General features: G+C 37.6%; 1 protein-coding gene across 1 annotated transcript in view; it reads left to right on the top strand.

Annotated features, from left to right (window-relative positions):
• CSMD1 (CUB and Sushi multiple domains 1) overlaps positions 1–24,918 on the top strand; it is a 1,409,269-nt gene that overhangs the window by 179,792 nt on the left and 1,204,559 nt on the right. The window contains exon 3 of the mRNA XM_057697717.1: positions 3,380–3,492. Within this exon, the coding sequence (XP_057553700.1) occupies positions 3,380–3,492 (113 nt within the window). The remainder of the gene's footprint in view (positions 1–3,379; positions 3,493–24,918) is intronic.

Below are 24,918 nucleotides of genomic sequence, written 5' to 3'. Positions count from 1 at the left end.
TTTTGGCTTTCTGCTTAAGTTTTAGAAGAATCTCGTCTATATCTAAAAATAAATCTTGCTGGGATTTTGAGAGAAATTGTCTTAAACCTAAATATGAATTGGGGGAGAATTGACATCTTTTCAGTGTTGAGTCTTCTAGTCTATTAACATGGTATATTTTTTATTTCTTTCTTTCTTCAGCATTACACAGTTTTCAGGACACAGTTGTGTACCTGTTTTGTTACATCCGAGTGTTCTTTTGGCTGATTGTAAATGGCATTGCATCTTTAATTTTGGTGTCCATGTGTTCAGTGCTGGTGTGTAGAAATAAAATTGAATTTTGTATGTTCACTGTGTATCCTGGGCACTTGCTAATTTCAAGTATTAGCTCTAGGAGTTTTCCTATAGATTCTTTGGCATAATCTGTGTAGATAATTATGTCATCTGGAAATAGAGGCGGTTTTATTTTTTCCTTTCTGATCTGTGTGCATTGATTTCTTTTTCTTGGCTTACTTCACTGGCTGGATCTTCTGGTGCAATGTTGAATAAAGGTGTTGAAACCAGAGCCTTTTGCCTGTTCTCAGTCTGGAGGGGAAGCGTTCAGTCTCCCCCCAATAAGTATAATGTTATATTTAGGTTTTTTGGTAGGTACTCATTGTCAAGTTGGGGAAGTTTCCCTCCATTCATGTTTTATTGGCAGTTTTTGTTGTGATTGGATGTTTAAATTAGTCAAATGCTTTTCCCCGCATAGATCATTACAGTCTTGTGATTGTATTCCGTAGCTAGTTGTTATGGCAGACACATTGGTAGATTTTCAAGTAATTGAACAGCGTTTACGTCCCTGGAATAAACACAGCTTGGTCTTGTTGAATACTTATTATATATTGCTTGCTTTTATTTTCTCTTACTTTGTTAAGGATTTTTTGCATCTTTGTTTATGGGGGCATTGGTCTGTTGTTTTCTTTTTTTGCACTGCCTTTGTCTGTCTTTGGTATTAGAGTGTCTTGGCTTGGTCTGCCACAACACAATACCAGAGACCAGGTGGCTTAAACAACAAACCTTCATTTTCTCACGTTTCTGGGGCTGGACATCTGACAGGAGGTGCATGTAGTATGGTCAAGTTCTCCCAAAGACTTTCCTCCTGGCTTGTAGGCACCTTTCCTCTAGCTGTGTGCTCAAATGGCCTTTGCTTAGTGTATGCATGTGGTGGGGTGGGGGAAAGAGAAAGATTTTTCTCTTTTTTCTCCTTTTGTAAAGTCTCCAGTCCTGATGGATTAGCATCCCATCCTGATGAACTTACTTCATCTTAATTACCTGCTAAAAGCCCCATTTCCAAATGCAGTTACATTGGAAGTTAGGGCTTCACCATGCAAACTTCGGAAGCACCAGTTCCATCCATAGCACAGGCTAATACTAGTGCCATAAAGTGCACAAGGAGGTGTTTTATCCACTTGTATTTTCTGAAAGAGATTGTAGTAAAGTTGTTCATTCTTTTCGTGTTTGGTAGACATCTCTGGGCATTGGGGTAAATACCTTAGTGCATATAACAATACCATAGAATGGGTGGCCTGTAAACTAACTTGTCTCTCACAGTTCTTGAGACTGGGAAGTCCAAGGTCGAGGTGCCAGCTGACTCGGTATCTGCTGAAGGCCTGCTTTCTGTTCACAGACAGTGACTTCTTGCTGTGTCCTCACATCGCAGAAGGGGTGGGAGAGCTCTCAGGAGCTCCACCTCCAGTACCATCCCCGTGGGGATTAGATTTCAACATATGACTTTGGGGTGACACAGACATTCAGTCTATGGCAGAAGAATTCCTCTGTGAAACCACCTGGGCCTGCACATTTCTTCTGTGAGAGTTTTAATACTTGTAAAGTTATTCACATTTTCTGTTTCATTGGGAAAGCTGTGGTCATTTGTTATGTGTATTTTGTTTGTTTTTTTAAGGAAGCAACCAATTTCATTTTAGTTGTGAAATTTATGGGTGTAGCTTTTACAGCAGTTGTTCATGTCTGTGGGGTCTCTAGTAACATATGCTGTTTTATTCCTGACATTAGATATTTGTGTCTTCTCTTATCCCCCTCTTTTTCTATGGTCACTTTTGCTACATTTGTTAACTTTATTGATCTTTTTGAATAATTAGGCTTTGCTTCATTGTTTTCCTCTATTGTTTCTCTGTTTTCATTAGATTTTGGTATTTATCTTTAATTTCTTACCTTCTGTTGCTTCTCGGTTTATTTTACTCTCCCCTTTCTAAGCTCTTGAGATGGGAGCTTTGATTACAAATAAGAGAATTTTTCTCTTTTCTAATGTATGTGTTTGGTACTGTTAATTTCTGCCTTAGCACTGCTTAGCTGAGTCCTACAGATGTTGATATCTTGCATTTATATTTTCATTCAGTGTAGTATATTTTTTACAATTTCTCTTGAGACTTCTTTGATCCATGGATTATTTAGAAGTGTGCTGTTTAATGGTTGATGATTGTACTGTCATTTTTCTCTTACTAGCTTCTGGTTTGATTCTGCAACTACAGTGGTTGTAATTAGGCATTTAATACCATAGGCTTACTGGCAAGACAGAGTTTCTCCTACTGGGAATGAACGTTCAAGTTGATTTTTTTTTTTCCAGGGGCAAGTCAGAGGTTTGTGCTCAGACTACACTAGACCATGCCTTTGCAGACGGACTATTTAATTAGCAAACTTTAGGTAAAATAGAAATTGATCTCTTTGAACTTTTGAAAAGCTATTCATTTGTAAAGTATTATACATATTATTATACTAGTTCACTCATTCAGAGTTCTGACTTTATCATCATTAAAATTTCTAAGTATATCCCAACCTAGTTATAATTGAAATACATATCTTAGAATCCAAAAGATTGTTCTTGAAAACCAAATATTAAAATCAGTTCATTTGACCACTGCTCAAGGTAGTCATTGATTTTTATTTCTGATGCTGTGACTAGTATGTGTTTTCTTTTCAAGAGAAACCGATTTATTGGGGGTGGGAAGATAGTAAGAATAAGCACATTAATGATGAGATGTGACAGTACACTGTCTAATAATTTAGGACAAAAATAACAAACTCAGAAGCACACACAGTGTTTCATGTAGCCTGTATAAGGATGACTTTGCATTGTTTTAAGTTCTGTGCGCTCTGTTTAGACAATGGTGTATTGTGCATTTCCTTTAAGAAAGAATCTTTCCAAAAATGTTTCAATAAGCAAACTGTGGTCCTTGAACATGATTCATTTCAGTTACCTGGCAACACCTGTTGTGTGGATCCTGCTCACTTATGTCAAATAAACAGGCCACAGTGGAAAGAGGAATTGAATGACTTCATCAAATAAGCTTTAATAAGAAATACATGCTTTTGACTATATTCACGTCTTTTTGAAACTTAGGTTATCGGGATTTCAGCTGCCTTCCTCCATCGTCAGCACCGGCTCCATCCTCACTCTGTGGTTCACGACAGACTTCGCCGTGAGTGCCCAGGGATTTAAAGCCCTGTATGAAGGTAGGATGCTCGCTGTGCGCTGCACACACCCACTGTGCGGCCAACCTCACACTGGCCACTAACGATTTTCATGCAAACGGAAGCTGCCGTTTCAGAGGTGGTTTAATGGTGCAGACGATTGACTTCTGTGTTTTGATGATGGGAGAGCACTATTTACTATAATGGCCTGACTTTCTAGCACGAAACATGTGTTGACAGTTTTCCTTTATTGATGGGAAGGGTGACAGTTTTCCTTTTTGATGGAAAGGGTGCTTTTTGTTTTGACATGTGGCAGAGAAGTTTTGAGAATTAAAATGCTAATTGACAGCTCTCCTTTTCTGTGAAGAATTAATTCTTAAGGCAGCCATGTTTTCTTAAAATTATCGTTGGACAATAATACTCAGAGTTGATGCTTAAGTAATTCCATCACATGAGTTTTGGTTGTCAAAGTTGAAACTTTTAATGAAGAAAATGATTCCGATTTTACTGTCTGGTGATTGCAAGGCATCAGGAGTGAGTTTTGTTTGGTTTTTGGTGTTTCTGGATTTCGTTTCAAGGTGACTTTGGGGTGTTGCTGTCATAATTGACTGTTTTTGGCAGAAATTTTAAGAGGATAAATGAGTTCAACCATTGGTAAAGGGAATAACACAGATGATCACTAAGTATTCAGTTTTAAGAAATTGCACTACTGATGCTGTAAGTATAAATGCTGAGCTCTGTTTATCTTGTTTCACCTAGGTATTTTAAATTTTCTTCCAAGTGTAATATAGTATCTTGCATTTTTAACATAAACTCCGAAGCCCATGAATTGAGAAGGACCGTGGTTAGGGTCCTTACTTAGAACACACACCGTTCACTTAGCGAGCCTCTCTGGGTTCAGTCACGTCTGTGTATGTTCTTCTTTGGAGTATTCCGTACACTTGGGTAAAAATCATTCCTCCTGGAAAGAGAAGTCTACAGGTGCTTTGTGCAGCTGAACTTAGCTACTATGCAATTATCAGAAAATACAAGCGTAGAATGTCCTCTTTGCACAGGAAAATAAACAGAACAATTTATCCTTTTATTTAAAGCCTTATGTGGAATGATGCTTAGTATTGTATACTGTTGTGACTCCAGTTCTTCCAGGCCACTGCGTTTACATATAAACCTGCATCAGTGGCTTGAAAGGGTCACTCATCTTTAAGTGTATGACTGATTACCAGCGGATAATTTACTCTTTGGAAGAGTAACAGGCTAGTTTACGATTAATAGGTGCTATCAGCTTTCAAATTTGCTTGTATCTACCACTTCTTATATACCCTAACTTGACATAATTTTTTTCGCTTAACATTACCAAAGTGTTTCTAAAGCGATCTGTATTAGGTAATGTGAAACAGAACTTGTCCAATCAGCATATATGGTATGTGCTCAGAAGGTAGATAAGGCTTCAAAGTTTTAGAAACCTTGGCAATTTTCCTCCCCTTTCTGACAAAGTTAACCCTTGAATATCACGCTTTGATAAATTTCGTGAGATAAGTGTTGCAGAAACTCTACTGATGGTGAGTGATTGCCAAATGATCAATTCTACTGCATCTTTCTGTGCTGTTGCTGTTGGTGTTAATGGTTGTTTTCATGCTTTAATAAAAAATGATTGGTGAGATTGTCTCTGAAAAATGTTTATGAGTTATTACCAAAATTGGAAAAATGACGAGAAAAGTAAACAGGACCATGAGTTAAATGTAGTTTTTCAAATCTTGATGTGTGAAGATGCAGTTTTTTTGAAATTTGTGTTTTACATAGTGACATTACAATATAGTCTGATATTTACAAGTAAATAGAAGCCATTATTTTGAAAGAAAAAGAAAACTATTAAAATAAAAAGTGCTTTCTTAGCAAAAAAATGTATAAAATATTCAATATCTTTATTTGTAAAATATTTCTCAATTAGCTTAAAGGTCTACTGAGAAAATAAATATGTACTATCTGGAGAAATAAAGTTAATTATAGTCTAAACAGAAGATTAAAGACTACATAATTTATCTAGAAGAGACTAAAGCTTTCATTGTAAATATCAGCTGATTTATCAATAGTTCCCACAGGGAATTTAGACAGTTGTAACTTACCAATGTAATGGTCATGGGAAAAAGTGAGATTTTTATTGAAAGCAGTGTATAAAATATGTAAATACACCTATTAAGATATAATATTAAGCAGAACCAATGATAATAGTCAGAAAAATGTCTAAAGTCATTTTGGAACCAGAACGTTTAATCCCATTGGTTTCCATATTGATGACACTGCCCATCAAGTAGTTAATACCAGCCAAATAATACAAAAAATGTCCACATCTTGTCCAGGGCCTCTAAAGAAAATTTAATTTAAAAATGTAATACTATATCAGCTTTAAATTTTTTTCTCTAGTTCTTAAACTATTAGTAATTTTTCTAATTAAAACTAGTATTTATTTATATTACCAGATTGTTGTTTAAATTTCTAATTTTCATTTATTTGCTTAAATTGGAGAAAATTTTCCAAATTTGAAATATCTGTCTACACAAAATAATCTCTATGGTAAACTTAATCTGGGCACCGAACTTTATAGTTTGCTGATGGTACTTTGGAACAGGTACTATTTACATAAATTATTCATACAGGGAGATAGTAAGCTACCTAAGGAGTGTGGAAACAATAAATGGAAGTATTCTAATTAATGCATTCAGTCCTTGAATTTAACTCTGGAAACCGAATGGGAATGTTTATGAATTTCACATTAACATTATTCACATATACTAATTAACTCTCTAAATAGCGAGTAAGTTTATAGATTGTTGATGAAATCAACATATTTTAACCCACAAATACAGACTGATAAAGTTGAAGTTACTAATTTAGTAGGGTGGTTTTTTTTTTTTTTTTTTTTAATTTTATTTATTTATTTACTATTTTTGGGGGGGTACACCAAGTTCAATCATCTGTTTTTATACACATATCCCTGTATTCCCTCCCTCCCTTGACTCCCCCCCAACCCTCCCTCGAGTCCCCGCCACCCTCCCCGTCCCAGTCCTCTAAGGCATATTCCATCCTTGAGTTGAACTCCCTTTGTTATACAACAACTTCCCACTGGCTGTCTATTTTACAGTTGGTAGTATATATATGTCTGTGCTACTCTCTCGCTTCGTTTTATAATGTTATATTTCCTAGTTCCGTCACTGAACATAATTTTCCCCGTGGTCAACCAAAGAATTTGCATAATTTTCTTTAGTAAATTTATAACAAAAAAATACTGGGATTACACATTTACAGTGAAATGGATTACTTTTAAAATTCCTACCTGTGTCTAGTATTGAAGTTCTATGTGTATAAATAGTATTCACACATGTATTACTCTTTGTGCCAACTTTCTTTTTTTTATTTTTTTATTTATTTTTATTTTTTTTATTTTTTTGGGGGGGTACACCAGGTTCAATCATCTGTTTTTATACACATATCCCCGTATTCCTTCCCTTCCTTGACTGTGCCAACTTTCTTTCATCAAGATCTGTTACTAAAATAAAATTATTTTAGTCATCAAGTTCATTTACGATTTAAAAAAATCATATAGGAAGTGGGAAAATTGACATGGCATGTCAAGACATGACAGATATTATGTCATGACAAACGTGCAACAAGGCAGTCATTAGACTTAAGGACAAAGAGAACAAATCCATTTGGTGACATGCGACAGTCTAGAGATCGTGCTCCAAAGAACTAGTCACTCTGATGCTCTTTTTATTTTTTTATTTTTTAAGAGGGAGGGCTTCTCTGTTCTAATGCTTTTTCTTACTAGTGACAAAGTGAACTAATGAATTCATGATGAAAACTCTTCAACTCTCAGTTTTTGGTTCTAAAGTCTGATTTATTCTTAAGTGACATTTCTCTCATTAATGCACATCCTTTATTTTTTTCCTGAATATCATTTCAAATATTTCATGAATTACTTTGTAATTTTTTATACAATGACTTTTAATAATTTTAGTATTGGTTATATTTTTAAAATTTAGTTTTTTACCAATTATTTAATTTAGATGGACTTTCTAGATATTTTGCAGGTGAAATAAGTTTCTTTGACATTGATTGTATTTTGAAAATCCAGTGCTTTGTGTGAAGTAGAACTTTTGTTATATAATACAACTTGTATTTGACTAGAAAACCCCAACTCTGTGATTTGAATTATTGAGTCCAATGTGTATTCACTAGAATAAGTATTTTTTCCTTCTATAGAGCATTTCTCGATAGTGTAGGGCAATTCCATTGATTGGGAATAAAATTGGCCAAGGCTTTATCCATGGGATGACAGTTTTTGTAAAGAAATTGGAAAGAAAATTTTATGTGTATATTGCCACAGATATTTGCATTTGCAATAATTGTTTGGCGAGGCGAAGGAAGGTAAAGTTGGATTCTTGTCTAAAGCAAAGTTGATAGAAATGGTAGGAATCTTATTCTCTTTAAGATTTCTTTTAAAATGCTGGCTGACATGGTGGTTGAAAAGAGAAAAATTTTAACCACAAATGTAGACAAATATTTTGTTCATAAAATACAAATTTTACACATTCACCATTTATCTCACCTTCCCGTGGTGCTGGATTTGAATATTTTGGCTTTAAATATTATGCATGAAATCTAGAAGAATCTGACAGTTTAAAAACCTGTTTAAAAATAATGCCACCAGTGTAGTGAGGAGGAATTTAACGTTACTAAATAGGAAAAATTTGCTTGTGGCATGAAATTGTGTTGCATACCAAATAGCTCATTAGCTGGAGTGAGAAAAACAGTTGCCCATGAAGATGCTTTAAGAGACTCCCTTGGGTTATAAAATGCTTTTCTAAAGGAATTCTTCTCCTTTATTTTTTATTTTTTTTGTCTTAAAATTATTCTATCAACTATAACATTGTCCTGCTTAGTAAGGTACATGTATCTCTAAGGACAAATAGATAGTAAATAAGTGGGTGATAGGTAGTTAGGTATTTAGGTAATTGAAAGAGATAGATGAATAGATAGATAATCAATAGAATAGATAATAGATTGGTAGATAGATAGATACTTGGTAAATAGGTAGACAGGTAGATATATGGGTGGATGTACTTAGTATGGTATAAACTCTTTTATGTACATTTTCTTATTAAATCTTCAAGATTCCTATAAGCAAAGTAAAATTACCTAATATCATGGGAAAGAGAAAATTAGGTAGTGACCTATAGTTATTTACTTTGCCAAGACCGTATAGCTACTAAATATGAAAGGGGAAATTCAACATCTATTTTCAAAAATTGTAATTCTTAACCACTTACTGTATGTTCTCTCATATAATTGTTTGTTTACATGTATGAAAACACACACACATGGATACCTGCATATATCCACATGTGTATACACACAATTACATTTTTATATGTACCATACAAGTATTTGTACTGTATACACATGGGGCATATATGTATTTGCTTATGTAAACATGCACATGCAGATTTATTCATTCATTCTTTCTCTTGTTTATTTACTAAGATGTTCTTGAGCATCTACTAGAGACCCAATACCGAGCTAGATGATAGGAATACAAAGATGGTGGCAAGAATGGCATCTGTTCTGAAGGAGTAGTAGAAGAAAATAACAAAACTCAATAAAGCAGAGTGTGTAATTGCTTCTAATAAGTAGTTACGGTGTTTGGCGTGATTGAGCGAAAGAGGAAGGTTGGGTGTACTCGGGGGCTGGTAGAGTCATGACAGCTAATGCTTTGGCTGGACCTCAAATACAGTGTTTAAAAAGCTCATGTGCTGAATATGCTGACTTGGTATCAGTCATCAGATAGAATTTCTCCAGCAAGAGGGATCATCATGGGATCTTCCTTGAGTGAGGAAGAATCACAGGCAAAACTATGGAGAAAAGCAAGTTACCATCTTTAAGAACTGTAGGAAGTTTCCTGGGTCCTGCTCAGAGTTCAAGGTGGGCCTGGGGCGTGGCCACTCCAGCCCGCCTCGCAGTTAGGGGGTTGGGTTTTACCATTTCCTACGTAAGAGGGAAAACTTCCTCTATGAGATTCTCAAGGAAAAGGCTGAATTCACCTCACTGGACTATTCAGTAAACAGAAGCATTTTTGTTTGCATAGGCTTCCATTTTACAGTTTTGTCACATTTTGGCTTCTAAATCATGATTCTGATGCACAGAATGTTTGCAGAGAGGAGTACGGTGGGTTAAGTTAGAAGTGCTGAATTCTTGCAGCACTTCTAACTTGAGCCGTTAGATGGCAGGTATTATGCTGTCTCTTGGGGTCATTTTTCTTTGCATCCTTGAGGACAACAAGGGGCTCCAAGGAAAAATGTGAATCCTTGATATTTGGTACAGAGTAAATATTCAGAAATATTGTTTGATAAAAATCCTGCACTCAACCCTAACAATTTCATCTAGTAGTTCATGTTTCTTTCCCTCAAAACCTAAAAGGAGAACTGCTGCTGTGTCACAATTAACTGATTTGAATTTGATTTTCTCTTTGGTTAACACATCTTCTCATCTATATGTTTCTAAAAAAAAACAAACAAAAACACTGAAATTATTTAAAGATAAAGAGTTTAGATGACCCACAGTGTATACAAGCATTCTCTCTTTAAAAAACGATGGACTCAATACAGACCCTTAATTAAAGCTATAAAAACTTAAAGTGGATTAATTTAATTTATTATACATTTATTTTAGGGAAGCGCATGGGCTCTATTTTCATAAACTACTTAGATTTTCACCAGGGAAATGTGAATCTTGGCTACAATGTGGACCTTTCATTCTGGTTTCACTAAGTAATTAACTCAGGGTGGGGCGGGGCTTCTGGCTGAGTGTGTCTCCTGTTCGCTGAATGTGTTTGGCATTTCCCTCTGACACATCCCTCAAGCAAAATTTCCTTTCCTTTAACATCCATGGATCTGGATTTAGAAAGAGCAGCTAGATTATTACCCTTCAAGCTCCGAGCTTTATTTAGGATGTCAGCGCTGATTTATTTCTCCCTTGAAGTGATTATCCAAACTCAACCTGAATTAAAGGGTGGAACGTGAGTAGCCCACTTGGCAGGGAGAGACGTTTCCTGTTGAAGAAAGGGGGGGGCAGGGAGCAGCGGTTAGCTGTCCATTAGCTGACACTGTCACATTATTTTGGATGTATAATAATTACGGAGGCTGAAACTAGTGGGAAACTTCTCAAATTACTTTCCTCTTGACTGTTAGATACTCTGTGTTGGTAAACCCAGGTGAGGAAACACCTTCCTGAGGACACAGAGAGCAGAGCTGTCCGTCCTCTTAGCTGTCCTTCCCTAGGCTTAGTTGCCACAGCCTGGGTACCCTTTTTTGGTCTTGATTTGCAGGGTGTTCAGCAGTAAGTACATTAGGACCACTAATCAAAGGTTTTGGAATGGCACTTAAAATTAATTACTGCTGTTTGTAACACGAATACTAACATCTCCAAAAAGTGGAGAGCTAGAAGAGAGGTGGTGACTTTCTGAAAGTTCAACTTTAAGTTTTTCATATGGTGGGTTAGAGCAGGAAGGTGCAGAGCCACTGTCAGGAAGTGAGTGCAGGCAGTGTCGCGAGGCTCATGTAGAACCCGTGGCTATTGATACGTCTGATGAAAGAATAAAGATGGAACAAGTGCCAGAGGCAAAGCCATGACGAGTGACGCTCAGCCAGCAGGTCTGCAAGCCCCTCGGTGACCAAGCGCCATTCCTGTGGTGGGTGTGGCTGCAGGAGTCCGTGGACCATTCTCCATCTCAAGGCTGTCCCTGTTCTGGGTGCCTGTGCTGTGTGTGACAGTCTCAGTTTGCGGGTCCTGGATAATCTCACTGTGTGTGAGGCTGGGAGATCACATGCACAGTTTTGTACGTAGACTTTGTAGACGTCATCAGGGTCTCAGTTGTGCCGTAACTAACATGAAGGTCAGAACCACTTCTGTCAATTGGTATCATCTCTGCTCCCCCGAGGCATCAGACAGTCTTTAATCTGATTTCTGTTGCTTATCTTATTTCTTATTTCTGTTGTTTGGATTCTGCTCCTGTGGGCAAATATGGAGTTATAATTTGGCTTCATATATGGTCCTAGAGGTTTTTTTTGGCGGGGAGGGCTAGAGCTGTCCAGTCAGTGTAAATAGTCTAGTTCCTGTGAATTGTAATTTATTAATTTGGCATTTTGATTTTACAAAATCAAACTTAATGTGAACTTAATGTGCATTTATCCTTGAGAGATGAATCTGCTTTCCATGAACTACAGAATCCACTTTCTGATTCAGCAGGAGTGGATCATTGTGAATGCATTAGATCATGAATTCTGTGTGAGAGCTGCTGAGTGATATTAAGTCAATCTTTTTTCCCTGGTGAGACACCAACACACACATACTCTCTCTCCCTCTCACTCACACTCTCACATACTCTCATTCACACTTCTTTACATAGCCATGTACAATTTCCCTTCAGACATCCCAGGAAAGCGTTTTCTTCAAAGTACTTGATATTGTTATATAGACTTAGTTTTAGGCTGTGTTGACTTAAGGGAACATCCATGATACAAGAACGTGGAAAAAAGGCAGTATAATCCCATTTTGGTAAGAAATGCTTTTCAAAGCCCTTATTTACGTATGCATGCACACAGAAGCATGCACGTGTGTGTGTCCCATCACCCTGTGTGTGTGCAGCGTTCCCCCGTGTCAGTGTGCAGAAGAGTGCAGCAGGGTGCCTGCGTTGTTAGTAAGCAGTACTTAGAGGAGGCATTAGAATACTTAAGAAGTATGGCTTGATTTTCCTCTGTATTACCGAGCTATTTAGCTTGTTGCAATGAGTATTTAAAAAACTAAGTAATGAACATCATGAAGGAAAAAAAATCTGTGGATGACACTAGAAATTAGTATTTTTACATGAATCTCTGGCTCTTACCTGGAAATAGAATACAAAGTGAGACCAGGTAATTAAACATCCTTCAGTAATGCTTTCAAATAGCTAAGTTCGTGGGTTCTAAGGCCAGCACTGTAGCTGAATTTTTTCTTTTAAAAATAAGAGAAAATAATGTGTACTTGCTAGAAATCTATGCACAGAAATAGTAGTCTGTCTAAACGGGACTTAATAAAAGGCAAATTAATTGCATAGAAAAGGCATGTTCAACAAAATAAGATTGGTTAATACTGGACCTCCCAAAATGTAATTGTACTTGCATTTCTTAAGATATTTCCTCATGATCATAATTTAAGTTTTTTACCCTTTGTACCCACTCTTCTCCCAAGATTTTCTCTTACTTTTTTTTTTTTTTCCCTAATGATATCTTGTGTCATAGGCAAATTTCTCCAAGCTAATATGCATATGTATTTGACAATAAGTAATCTCAGGTGATATGTGAAAACAATGATCGTTATAAAAGGAAGTTTATAAGCAAAAATAGTGATACTGGATGATTTTTTCCTGAATAGTCTCTTTTTTGGCTATCATGGGTCCTTAATGAGCCCCTCAAGATATGCTAGAAATTAGACAACCTCCCATTTAAACACCCACAGGCCTTGGCTGTCTACTATTCGGATACTAGAAATGGGAATTATTGGCAAAATTACTTAAATGTTTACATGTGGATGGTGCATAGATTCTGGGGTCTACGTTTAACCCAGTTTCCCAGTCACTATGAGTGTGACCATTGGATGAGTTACTTAAGCACTTATTGTATCAGATTCCTTTGACACAAATTAAGAATGAAAAGTACCAACCTCCCAGCAGAGTTGTTACAAGACTTACAGAAGATGAGCTTTTTAAACCATGTGGCTCTGTCCCTGGTATATAATCACACTTTTATTCTTCCAGCTCTGCAGTATTGGCATAGAAGCTGACCTCAGTAAGTATAGTGTATGGTTATTTCTCCTAAATTAGGAACTATGTAATCTCCTTTAATGCTTATGTCCTTCTCGTTTTGTGCTGATTTCCCCTTTGACATCATGTTCTTAGGACACTTCTGTCTACCTATGTCCCAACTTCTCTATGCTTTGTGTCTCTTCAACTTTTTTGATACATGATCAGTTAAAAGAAATAGTCAAACATGAATGATTTTATGTTTTTCTAAGTGAGGGTGCAAAAAACCACATTCATCCCTGGTGAAGTGTCGAGTGGCTTTTTCTGCTTTGAGGGCAAGCTGGCAAGTTGTACACTGTAGTGAGTGTAACTGAAAAATGTATCTCGACTTTCAGCTCAAGTAGATAGGCAGTTTTGCTCTTGTTTTGTTGTTGATTTGTTTATTCTTTAGTCTACAATAAGAGGAATATAGGATAGAGATTACTGAGGAAAGGTGAAATTACATTTTTACTCTAGCTTCTGAATATAGGAGAAGATGTGAAAGAGTGAGATTGATTTGAATTATAAAAAGAAAAGCACACACACATCTGTGGAATGACACCAGAAGTATCCAAGAATGCTGGAAATGCACATTATAAATTAGGACAAAATATATAACAATTTGATAAATCAAAATCACTGTAGTTTTGGGGAAGCAGACCTGCTTCCCCTCTTGAGGCCCTGTTGTGAGAGAGATGGTAATGACATGAAATGTAATCCATCTGTAGCCCTATGTAAAAGTTAAGCTTTAAGCAAATGCTTCACTCTCTATAAGCAAATGCTTATACAGTGAAATTAATGCCAGAAGTACATCCAGATGATAAGGAGATACAAATATTTGTTTATCTGCAGAGTCCTTAGCGCAGCCTACAGGAGATTCAGAGTTCATTTCCATTTCTGACTTTGCACTTCACATGTAAATTTACTGTCATTTCTGATACACTTGCTAGAGAAGGTTAATGGGCCCCTGAGTATCAGACAAGCATCCCTATTGCTACTGTATCTAAGCATACTTTTCAAAGGGTGTGTTCATCTAAAAAGTCTCCAGTCTTATTAGGCAGTTTCTTTCTTTATTGTTTTCTTTAAGTGTAGCCAGAAAACATCAATCTAGAATGTCTTCTGAATAGTACAGTGATGTTGACCTCTACGGGTCAACAACATCTTCTGTGATCGTCAATTATGGGTTTATTCTTAGCCTCAACAACATTGATTTCATTGATTACCTAGAAAAAGCATCATACATAATTGCACTGTGAGTTTGTGCATTTTGCATAATCAATTATTTCTTACCATTTTGTTTATTTCACTTATTCCTTTGTGCTAATCAGCGATGTAAACCTAAAGAGAAAATGCTTTCGATCATGTCCAACTGTTGACCGAAAGAATGAGATACAGAAATGAAAGTACACTTCCAAATAAAGAAAAGCAATATTTTTTTTTCATTTATTTGTATTCTCCCATTTTGTTTTTCTAACAACCAATAATGGAGAATCTGGGCTGCAAACCTACCCTCTTGTGGCAGCAGAGGATTTGTTGATTTCTGGTCGGCCGCCCTGGTTGTTCTAACTCACTTTCTTGCAGGCCTCCTTGACATTGGTGCTTTCAAAATATAACCTTATGTTTCTTTCTTATCCTCAGGAGTGAGTAAATAAATAAATAAATAAACCCACCATTTAACTAAAGAAGAGTAGCCTGGGGCCTTTCAGCTTGCAACATTAATTTGTATAGCTCCAATTAAGCTGCAGTAGTCATTTTAATCATGTATGTCTTCTAAGTGTTAATTTTGTTTGTCCAAGCATACATACACTTTTCTTAAAATATGCTTTTAAATATTAGAATAATGGAATGGAAAGCCACATTTGGGAAGGAGAGGAGGGTTGGTGAGTGGACAGCTGGTGAGTGGGGGACATTTCAGTTTTCTCCTGAAGTTCTGTCTGGGTGTAGGAGGGTAACAAATGGGAGATTTTGTGCAGGAGTAAGATGGAACACATTTCAGCTTTGGATGTGTTATCCATCTCAACTCATAAAAATGGGATTTGAGCATTCCACATGCTATTTTTTGTTTTTTAAGATTTTCACACTTGCTCAAAACTTTCCCATATGCCACAATTCTGACATGTGTGTCAAAATTTATGTATTTACTTTATTTATTTATTTTTTTGAAAGGAAAGCTCAGATGCTCAAATCATGAGAACAGCCTTGGCTGTTTATCTGAATGTGGTGATAACAAATTATTTTTGTATTATTTAAGTTCACCAGGTAAAAGGAACTGTTAACATGTGCTTACAATTAATCCTTATACACTTAGTGCTGAAGGTCTTAAAAAACTGAGGTACAATTTCATTTATAAACTACTGTATAAAATAAACAGCTTGCACTCAATTTAAGCAATGAAATACATTACAACGAAATACGACATTACAACATTTATAATATTCTTAGGTGGTATACTAGCCACATTTAATAAAGTTCTTTCAGCAACCTCCATGTAAGATGCCATCTAGCCTATTAAACTGTAGAGTCGCATTAACACTTTATAATAAAAAATACATTGTTGTATGTCAGTTTTCATTTAACCCTGAAAACTTTATGTGTAGGTACCTTATTCCTGTAGAGAGATGGAAATTTTCCAAGTGTTGACATCCAGTGGTGGAGAAGAGCTGGAGCTAGGTGTGGTCCCTCGAAAGAGAATTGGCCAACTGTTCTGTCAAGGGTCAGATAGTAAATATTTGTGGCTTTGCAGCTTGTCTGATCTTTGCCCAGCTGCTCAGTTCTGCTGGTACAATATGAGGTGTGGTAGCAGCCCTAGACAGCTTGAGTGCTTGGCATTGGTTGTGTTCCAATAAAACTTTATTAACATAGATAGGTGGCCATTGTGTGGGACCCTGACCCTGCAGTCAGAGCTCTTTCCTTTCCTCAGAAGTCAGAGCTCCTTCTCTTCTGTGTCCGTTCTGCTTCTTATGTAACCTGCTCTCTCAATGCCCAGTCGAAAAAGTAAGTGGACCCTAAGAAAGGCTGCCAGCAGGGGTGGGTCTAATTGTTTTGCTGTAATTGATGAGAAAACTTTGTTGCCCGAGTCCAACACCAGGTGACATGAGTGTCAGTAAATTAAGTCATTGGTAAGTCGGCAGTCGACACATTCTCTGTTGTTTGCACACACACACAGAGCTTGCTTAAAAGGTTTACCTTTGTGTTTTTTGTGTGAGACATGGCAGTAAGAGTGTGTGCAGTTCCAGTAGTGTGCCAGTCCCAGCTTTCCAGGGTTCCTTTTGGTGTGTATTTTCTTCTCAGAAGCTCCTGTATCGACAGGTATCACACTTTGATTTCAGCCCCAGAGGTACTCCTTAAACGTCTTAGGATACAATGCAGTACCAACTATTTCAAGTCCCTAACCCTAACCTACTTCCTTCGTATCAGTGCCCAGAGAACAGTTAATAGAAAATTTATTAGAAAGAGATGGCTGCTGATACACAATTTTTATGTTGTTGGGAAAAGTGTTTTTTTGAGTTTCAGAAATAATTTTTATAGACCATCTCATCTGTGTGTCACTTATATTTCCTTAAACCTTGTCATTTTGAATGTGGTGAGCTGTGCAGTGGAGGCCCAATGGCAAATAGTTTGTATTGTTTTTCGTCGTACTCTCCAAGGACAAGTGTGTGCTGCCAGTCACGGGTGCCGTTGGGAAGGGGCTGGGAGCACTTGACAGTATAAGTCTGTGCCAGTGGAAAAACCCCACTCAGCACAACTTGACTGTGAGATGGACACTGTGCTGCTCCCTGCCACCTGACAGCTGTTTGGTTCCTCTGCGAAATGAATGAGGGCTGTCACTTTACTAATAGACCAGAAATACCATCGCTGGCGTTGTTTCCAGCAGCCAGTTCTAACAGAGGCCAGTTGAAATGAGCTGCCCTCTCCCTGGTCACAGTCATGCCTGTTCTAGGACAGGCTATTGGAGCATAAGGCGTCACTCAGAAAACGAGTTGAGGACAGCAGAACGCTTCTCGGAGCGAGTGTTACTTAGGGTGCATGAAAGATAACCACAGACGTTTCTAAACACCTGAGTGGCTGTCCTTTCAGGTGAGTCTCAAGGCACGCCCTCTTCTGGCCCAGAGCATCTGTATGTGACCACACACTGAACTCAGATGCATCTGGTCTCGTGCAGACTCTAAGGATGGTTTTGGGAGAAACAATGCAGACGGGTCCTGCCTTATGGAGCTTCCCGACAAGAAGGGTTTTGTGTCCTGCACGGGGAGGACGCAGCGCTACGCAAAGCTGTGCTTGTGTGTTTCTTCTTGAGCATCATCAGCAACAAAAAACCCTGGTGTTTTGTATCATGTAATTCTGAATCCGGGGGGTGGTTTCATGGCATTTATATTACAGTTATTCATTCAGCTGCTAGATGTTTTACATGATCTCAACTTACTCTTTTAAACCACACTGATACAGATAAAATGTTCCTTTTACAGAGGAGGAACTGCAGTTAAGCACCGTAGTCGTGTTCATACAGCTAGCAGGTGGCTAAGGCCAGAATTTAAAACCATTTCTACTCTGCACAATTGCGAAGCAAGAAACTGTTGTCTAAATAGGTGGCAATTCCTTCAGTCTATTAAAATAATTATCGTTTTTCTTTTTACTTATCTGTTCCAAGCTAAATAGTCCTAGTCCATGCAAAACCATCAGTTTGAGTAACTGAAAAACCAAAACCCCCCTTTGGATAAGGCACATTGTGTTGCATTGTCTTTTCTGAAGTGGGAGTGCATTTCAGATGGGATGGGGAGTACGAAGGTCTAACATGCCTTTTCTGAGTAGCATCCTTCTGCCAGGGCAGCGCTGGTTGGAAAGGTGGTGTGGTCTTGTGCTTACATTGTATGGGCTCTTGAATTGACCACCTCCAGTTTTATTACTTTATTACTTTCTGTTACTGTTCAAACTCCAATTTTATTGCTTTGTATTTTGCCCTCCATAAATTACTTAACCCCTTGGTGCCTCAAGTTTCCACATTTTTAAACTGGGATGATAATAATGGAATGAACGACATCATAGGCTGTTTGGAAGAATTAAATAGTGAGTTAAATGCACTCTGCTTAGAAGAGTGCCTTGTACAGAGGAAGTGTCTACTGTTACTATCATTAGATTCATGTGTAAGTCATGGGAAGTTCCTAGTCCTGCTTATAGCTATTGAAATTCAGTTTGTTTTTAATAATATTATCCATGATAATGTTAAACATAATCCAAATAAATTTTAAACATGAATGTCATCATATATAGTATCAGTACTACAAATGCAATGTAAATACACATAGTATAATATAAATATTAATTATGGATTTAATATAAGTTCAGAACTTACTGCCAGCCAAAACTCATCTGGGTTTTAAAATTTTTATATTTAATGACAGCAAGTATTACTTTGAGAAATGTGTTTTCTCCACTCACCCCATCTTTGTGTTGATATTCTATCACCAAGCACACGTCCATACTCCAGAGCAGTTTTTACATAAGTCTTTTTCATGCAAAACTTGTGCTTGGGATTTTGATAAATGTTAGATGAAAAATGAAATGATTGGAAAATGCAAGATTGAATGAAGTTAAATATGTTTCTTGAGAGGATGTTAAAACTAAAGTGAAAGCTTCTTCTTCACCACCACCTTTAATATTCCCAAGATCATGTGGGTTTCCAGGAGAGGACTTTATGAGTGGTGTTTCCCAAACTTGATTGGACCACAGAATTTAATTTTCATAGAATACCTCATGAGGGTCCTTGGGATACCTGTTTGAGAAAAAAATGCTCTAAAACCTCCCTGTTTTCTTTCCCAGTTTCCTGTGTCCATCCCCAGTCCCATTAATTCTATGTCAGCAAAATGCATGCCCCATCCTTCCCAGGACTGCCCTGTCTGTTCGGGTGCGCTCTGATAAATGTAGCCTGTGGCAAGGTCACAATGGCCTTGGTGCAGGAAATGGGCCATCTTGGCACTGGTCCACCTGGTCCCTCTGGTCTGCACACTGAAGCCATTACTGGAGAAGACACTTCCCATCTCCAAGCTTCTTTGTTAGATTTTGCTCTACAGGAAGAAAAAAAGGAAATGGAGCTGTTTATACTTTTCAAAGACTTTTTCAAGAAAGTATCTTCAGCAGCTTGCTTATTGGGTGGTTATTTTAGGGGGTGGAAGGAGCCAGTGGTTTTGGAGCACAGCCTTTGGGTGTTACCACATTCTCGCCCTTGCTGAGACAGACCCTCCCCAGGTAATTGGGACTCCGAGCATCTTCCTTAGACCATCAAACTGAGGGGTAATTTCAGCAATGAGATGTGAGTTGGGTTTGTCACATCAGATTTTAAAATAATCATTTTAGGCAAGGTACAGTATAAAGATAATATAAATAGTATTTAAAATACGGTGTAAGTAACAGCACAAAGATTTTGTTACAGCAGTCTGACTCAATGTGAAAGAGTTTATTTACGTACATTAAGTGATAGAGGTTAATGAGTTAAAAAAACTGTTAATCATCCCTTTCTATATCATCATTTTGAGAAGAGAATTTGATTTCCTTTTGCTAATGATATTTAAATTGGAATGGTTTCCACATAAATTGAATGATTTCCGCCTATGTTTATTAATCCAGTTTAGAGAAATACAAAAAGCTGTAACTGGGAATGATTTTTTTAAATATATTCACTTAGAATTTGGAATATTAAGTTGTTTATAAGGTGTTTACAACACCCTGTGCAGAAAATTATGTTAAATTAGCATGGAAGTTTACTTCTGCACAATCACAGATTGCCAGTATTACAGTTGACAGAATAGAAATGTTTATTTATTGTATATGGTTCTTTATAAAGTTAATATTTTTGTTCTACAGATATTCATTGGCCACTTGCTCTGTTAGATGTTTTCTGGAGGGTAGATATACAACATTAAACCAAGCAGAGCAGGATCCCCAGGATGTCTCTTCATTCTAGTTGAGGAATACGTACCATAACCAAATGCATAACAGAAATGTGTAGTGTGTCACAAGGTGACAGGTGATACGAACATGTGTCGGTCAGGGAAGGGGCCTGGCGGCTGTCAGGCTAGAATCTTAGTTGCAAGGTTAAATAGGATGTTGAGGGAAACTCTTCACTGAAAAAAGGTAAAGAGAGAGTGATATGGAATTCTGGGAAACACCATTCCAGGAGGCAGTAAGAACAATTAAGAAGCCATAGAATGAAGTGTCTCTCGTGATTTCTGGATTTAATATTAGAGTCAATACAACATACTCATTGAATAAATGTAAACTATGAGAAATAAGGAGTTAGCAATGACTGAGGTTTGTGGAGGTGGAAGACAAGCCCAGAGGAGGGATTAGTGGAGTAGGATGGGAATCAGGGATTCATTTGTAGACAAATTAAATGTCAGTGCCATCAGACATGCAAGGACCAAGGTCATGTAGCGGCTGAATCTGCAAAACAGAGTGCAGGAAGGGGACCCAGATGGGAATGGAAATGTTGGGGTTTCTGGCCATGAGATGAGGTCATGGAGGAGCTAAGAAGACAGCGACGTGATCAAGAGACTGGATCCTTGGTTACTCAAGGGTTTAGACACGAGGGAGATGAGAAGGGCCCTTAAGTGCCGCTCATGGAGGAGCAGCGGGTGAAGGAGGAGGAAACTGAGGACTGTTTGTTGCCTAGAAGTCGTCTCAAGCGAGGCTTTCAGGAAGAAGATGTGCCCAACTGTCTCAGGTGGCACTAAGATGTCCTGAGTGATGAGGAGAGGCTATTTCCATTGGATTCCACCATGAGGAGGTCCTTGTTGGTCTTGACAAGGGCCGTTTTGGTGCTGCAGTGGGTGTGGAGCTCTTATTGGAATGCTTCAAAAGAGGGTTAGGGGAGTTAAATTGGAGACGACAAGAACAGGCCTTTTACTCTAAGCATAAAATGGAAACATGGAATGGTGGCCTAAAGCAGAGTGGAGAAAAGAGGAATTTTGTTTGTTTGTTTGTTTTGGGTTTTTTTTAAAATTGAGATATAATTGATTTATAATGTGTTAGTTTCAAGTAGATAGCAAAGTGATTCGGTTTATATATATGTCTATATATATTCTTTTTCAGATTATTTTCCATTATAGGTTATTACAACATATTGAGTATAGTTCCTTGTGCTATACAGTAGGTCCTTGTTGGTTATCTATTTTGTATATAGCCATGTGTATATGTTACTCGCAAATTCCTCATTTATTCTTCCCACCAGTTTTCCCTTTGGTAACCATAAATTTGTTTTCTATGTCTGTGAGTCTGTTTCTGTTTTGTAGAGAAGTTCATTTGTATCATTTTTTAGATTGCACATGTAAGCAATATCATGTGATATTTGTCTTTCTCTGTCTGACTTCACTTAGTATGATAATCTCCAGGTCCAGACATACTGTTGCAAATGGCATTATTTCATTCATTTTTATGGCTGAGTAACATTCCATTGTGTATATGTACCAATGTATCTTCTTGACCCATTCATCTGTCAGCAGACACTTGACACTTGGGGATCAAGTGGGATCACATTAAACTTGTAGATTGCTTTGGGTAGTGTGGCCATTTTAACAGTATTGATTCTTCCAATCCAAGAGCATTAAATATCTTTCCATGTCTTTGAATCATCTTTAATTTCCTTTATCAGTGTTTTATATTTGCCATCATGTAAGTCTTTCACCTCCTCGGTCAGGTTTATTCCTAAGTAGTATTTTACTTTTTTTTTTTTTTTTTTTTGATGCAATTTTAAAAGGGATTTTTTTTTTTTTACTTTCTGATATTTCATCGTCAGCCTAAAGAAATGTAACAGATTTCTTTGTTTATCTTGTATCCTGCTGCCTTGCTGAATTTGTTTATCAATTCTAGTAGTTTTTGTGTGGAGTCTGTAGAGTTGCCTGTGTGTAGTATCACTAACATTGAAATCTTTATGTTGTGGAAAAACAGTAATGATATTGGGTTGGCCAAAATGTTTGTTTGGGTTTTTCCATAGTATGTTATAAAATATATGTTATGGAAAAACCCAAGTGAACATTTTGGCCAACCCAATATCCGTGGGTTCATTTGAGGCACATTTAATTTTATTCTTGTATAAATATTATTCAAATATTTTTCAGTTTAGCTTTCAAGACCGTATGTAGCTGCAATATTTTACATAAGAATACAACATTTTATATGAAGCCAATAAGGAAGTCTTCCTTACTTCCTAAAAAGCCAGTTCCCTAACTCATGTATATCTTATTGCAAGCTCAGCGCTGTATTAACTTTCAGATTTGCATGTAACAAGTGTCAATTTCATTTTAAGCATCATCTCTTGTTAAAATACTGACCTTAACATGTTACTGAAAACAAGGCTGTAAAGTTAGTCTTCCACACCTAGCTTTGTACTGCACAAAAGTTGGGCACGTGCTAAATCCATGCTGAGTCTAATTCTCCTATTAAATAAAAATTGTACTTCAGATGACCTAATAATCTTTTAAAAGCGTTTGCTCATCAAGACATTAAAAAAAAGTCTGCATGCACACTCTCCGTGAGGTACTGTTAGAAGTAGAGTACCCATTAAAAACTCTGAAATAAAAGGCAAATTAGTCTGAACCAGCCTAAAATAGGGGTTATATTAAATTTGAAGACTTGAAGACTGCAGGTCAGTCTGGATTCAAGCCATCTTATTCAGCTCCACGAGGTCTGAGGAAAGTAATTGCTGATGTGACTGGCTCCGTGCCTCACCCTGAAGGCATAGGGAGGGCTATTTTCATTGACTTCATTTGGGCTGTGATGTTGCCAAACACAAGAACTTACTGGAACACGTGGGTAAATCTAGATCTCCAGTTACATGCAGGTGCACAAGCACATGTGCTGTTGAAATTGCCGACATGGCGGGAGAATATAAATGTGAAGCATCAGGAGGCTTTGACACATTTAGAGCACATGTAAAACAGTTTTCAGTGGGACCAGGAAGTGTGAAATCCAATTTGATGGTGTCTTGCTTATTCTAATTCATGGGACCTGTAACTTCTTCGAAGTCCACTCCTTTACAACTTCTGTCTTTGTCCAAGACACAGGTTTTGACTGTGTCTTGGGTTTAATCAGTCATTACTTTCCTATCCATGGCTGTACCTTTCCCAATATAAATCATTTACTACAGAGCAGAGGCTGTGTTCTTCTTTAATTTTCTTGTATTTAAGTCTGTATTTCGGCATGGCAGCATTACACCTAAATAATTGATGTGTGTGTCTGTCAACCTCCACCAGATGGTGTGGAAATTCAACTTGGAAAGAGAGGCTTCCCCGCCTGTGCTCCTGTCATGGTGCAGAAGCGCTAGGTGAGGTGTGGGGAGCAGGGCTGACTCACCTCGCCACGAGGCATTAGCAAGGTGTAAGAGTCATTATCTTGGTGAATTTTTTAATCCAGGGGCTTGCCATCATCTTGAAGATGAAGAGGATTAATTTTAACAGCCTACTAAAAGCAGTGCATCTTTTGGAGATAGACGCACCTTAGCAAAGATCAGAGCCCATTGCCTAAAACCAGAATGTCAGTCTGTCAATTTATAAAGAGATAAATAATTATCACAGGATCCCAGGCACTCATTTCTCTTACACTAGTGAGGGGACAATCCTACATGGGAAGAGAGATCATTTTCATAAGATGGTTAGGGAGAGATGCAATCCTTACATTAAGAAATACCTACTAGAGAAAGAACAAAGGGTGTGAGATTAAGCACGTTTCGGCAGCAGAATTTAAGACAGCATCAGAGTGCCTGATTGAATGGATTAACGTTTAAAAATAGTATTTCCCCACCCCGATGTTCATTGCAGCACTGTTTACAATAGCCAGAACATGTAGGCAACCTAAATGTCCATCAACAGCAGAATGGATAAACAAGATGTGGTACATACATATAGTGGAATATTACTCAGCCATAAAAAGAAATGAAATAGTGCCATTTGCAGAGACGTGGGTGGACCTAGAGATTGTCATACAGAGTGAACTCAGAAAAACAAATATTGTATAATATCGCTTATATGTGAAGTCTAGAAAAATGGTACAGATTAATTTATTTGCAAAGCAGAAATGGAGTCACAGATGTAGAGAACAAACTTATGGTTACCAAGGTGGGTAGGAGGGGTGGGATGAATTGGGAGAGGTGGATTTTCATATATACACTACTGTGTATAAAACAGTTAACTGATGGGAACCTGCTGTAGAGCACGGGGAACTCTACCCAGTGCCCTGTGGTGACCTAAATGGGAAGGAAGTCTAAAAAAGAGTGGGTATATGTAGACGTAGAGCTGATTCACTTTGCTGTACAGAAGAAACTAACACAACATTGTAAAGCAACTATACTCCAGTAAATATTAATTTAAAAATAGTATTCCCAATGGACTGGAAATTGAACATCAGTCAGAGAGGTACCAAGAAATGGTTCCACATGGGGGAAAATAGTCCCCATCTTCACAAACGCAGGCCCTGTTGGGACACCCCGTATCTAGGGGGTGTCTCATTTTCTGTGGATAACCACCACCACTGACACGAGAGGGGGCGTGGCAGAGGGAGAACTGAGGGGGGAAGAGAGGATGGTGAGGTTTTCCAGTACTAGGTTCCTC

The sequence above is a fragment of the Hippopotamus amphibius genome, chromosome 10, assembly GCF_030028045.1.
Source record: "Hippopotamus amphibius kiboko isolate mHipAmp2 chromosome 10, mHipAmp2.hap2, whole genome shotgun sequence".
In the NCBI taxonomy this organism is placed as follows: domain Eukaryota; kingdom Metazoa; phylum Chordata; class Mammalia; order Artiodactyla; family Hippopotamidae; genus Hippopotamus; species Hippopotamus amphibius.
Note: the sequence above shows the minus strand (reverse complement) of the source record. Positions and strands in the feature narration are given on the sequence as shown.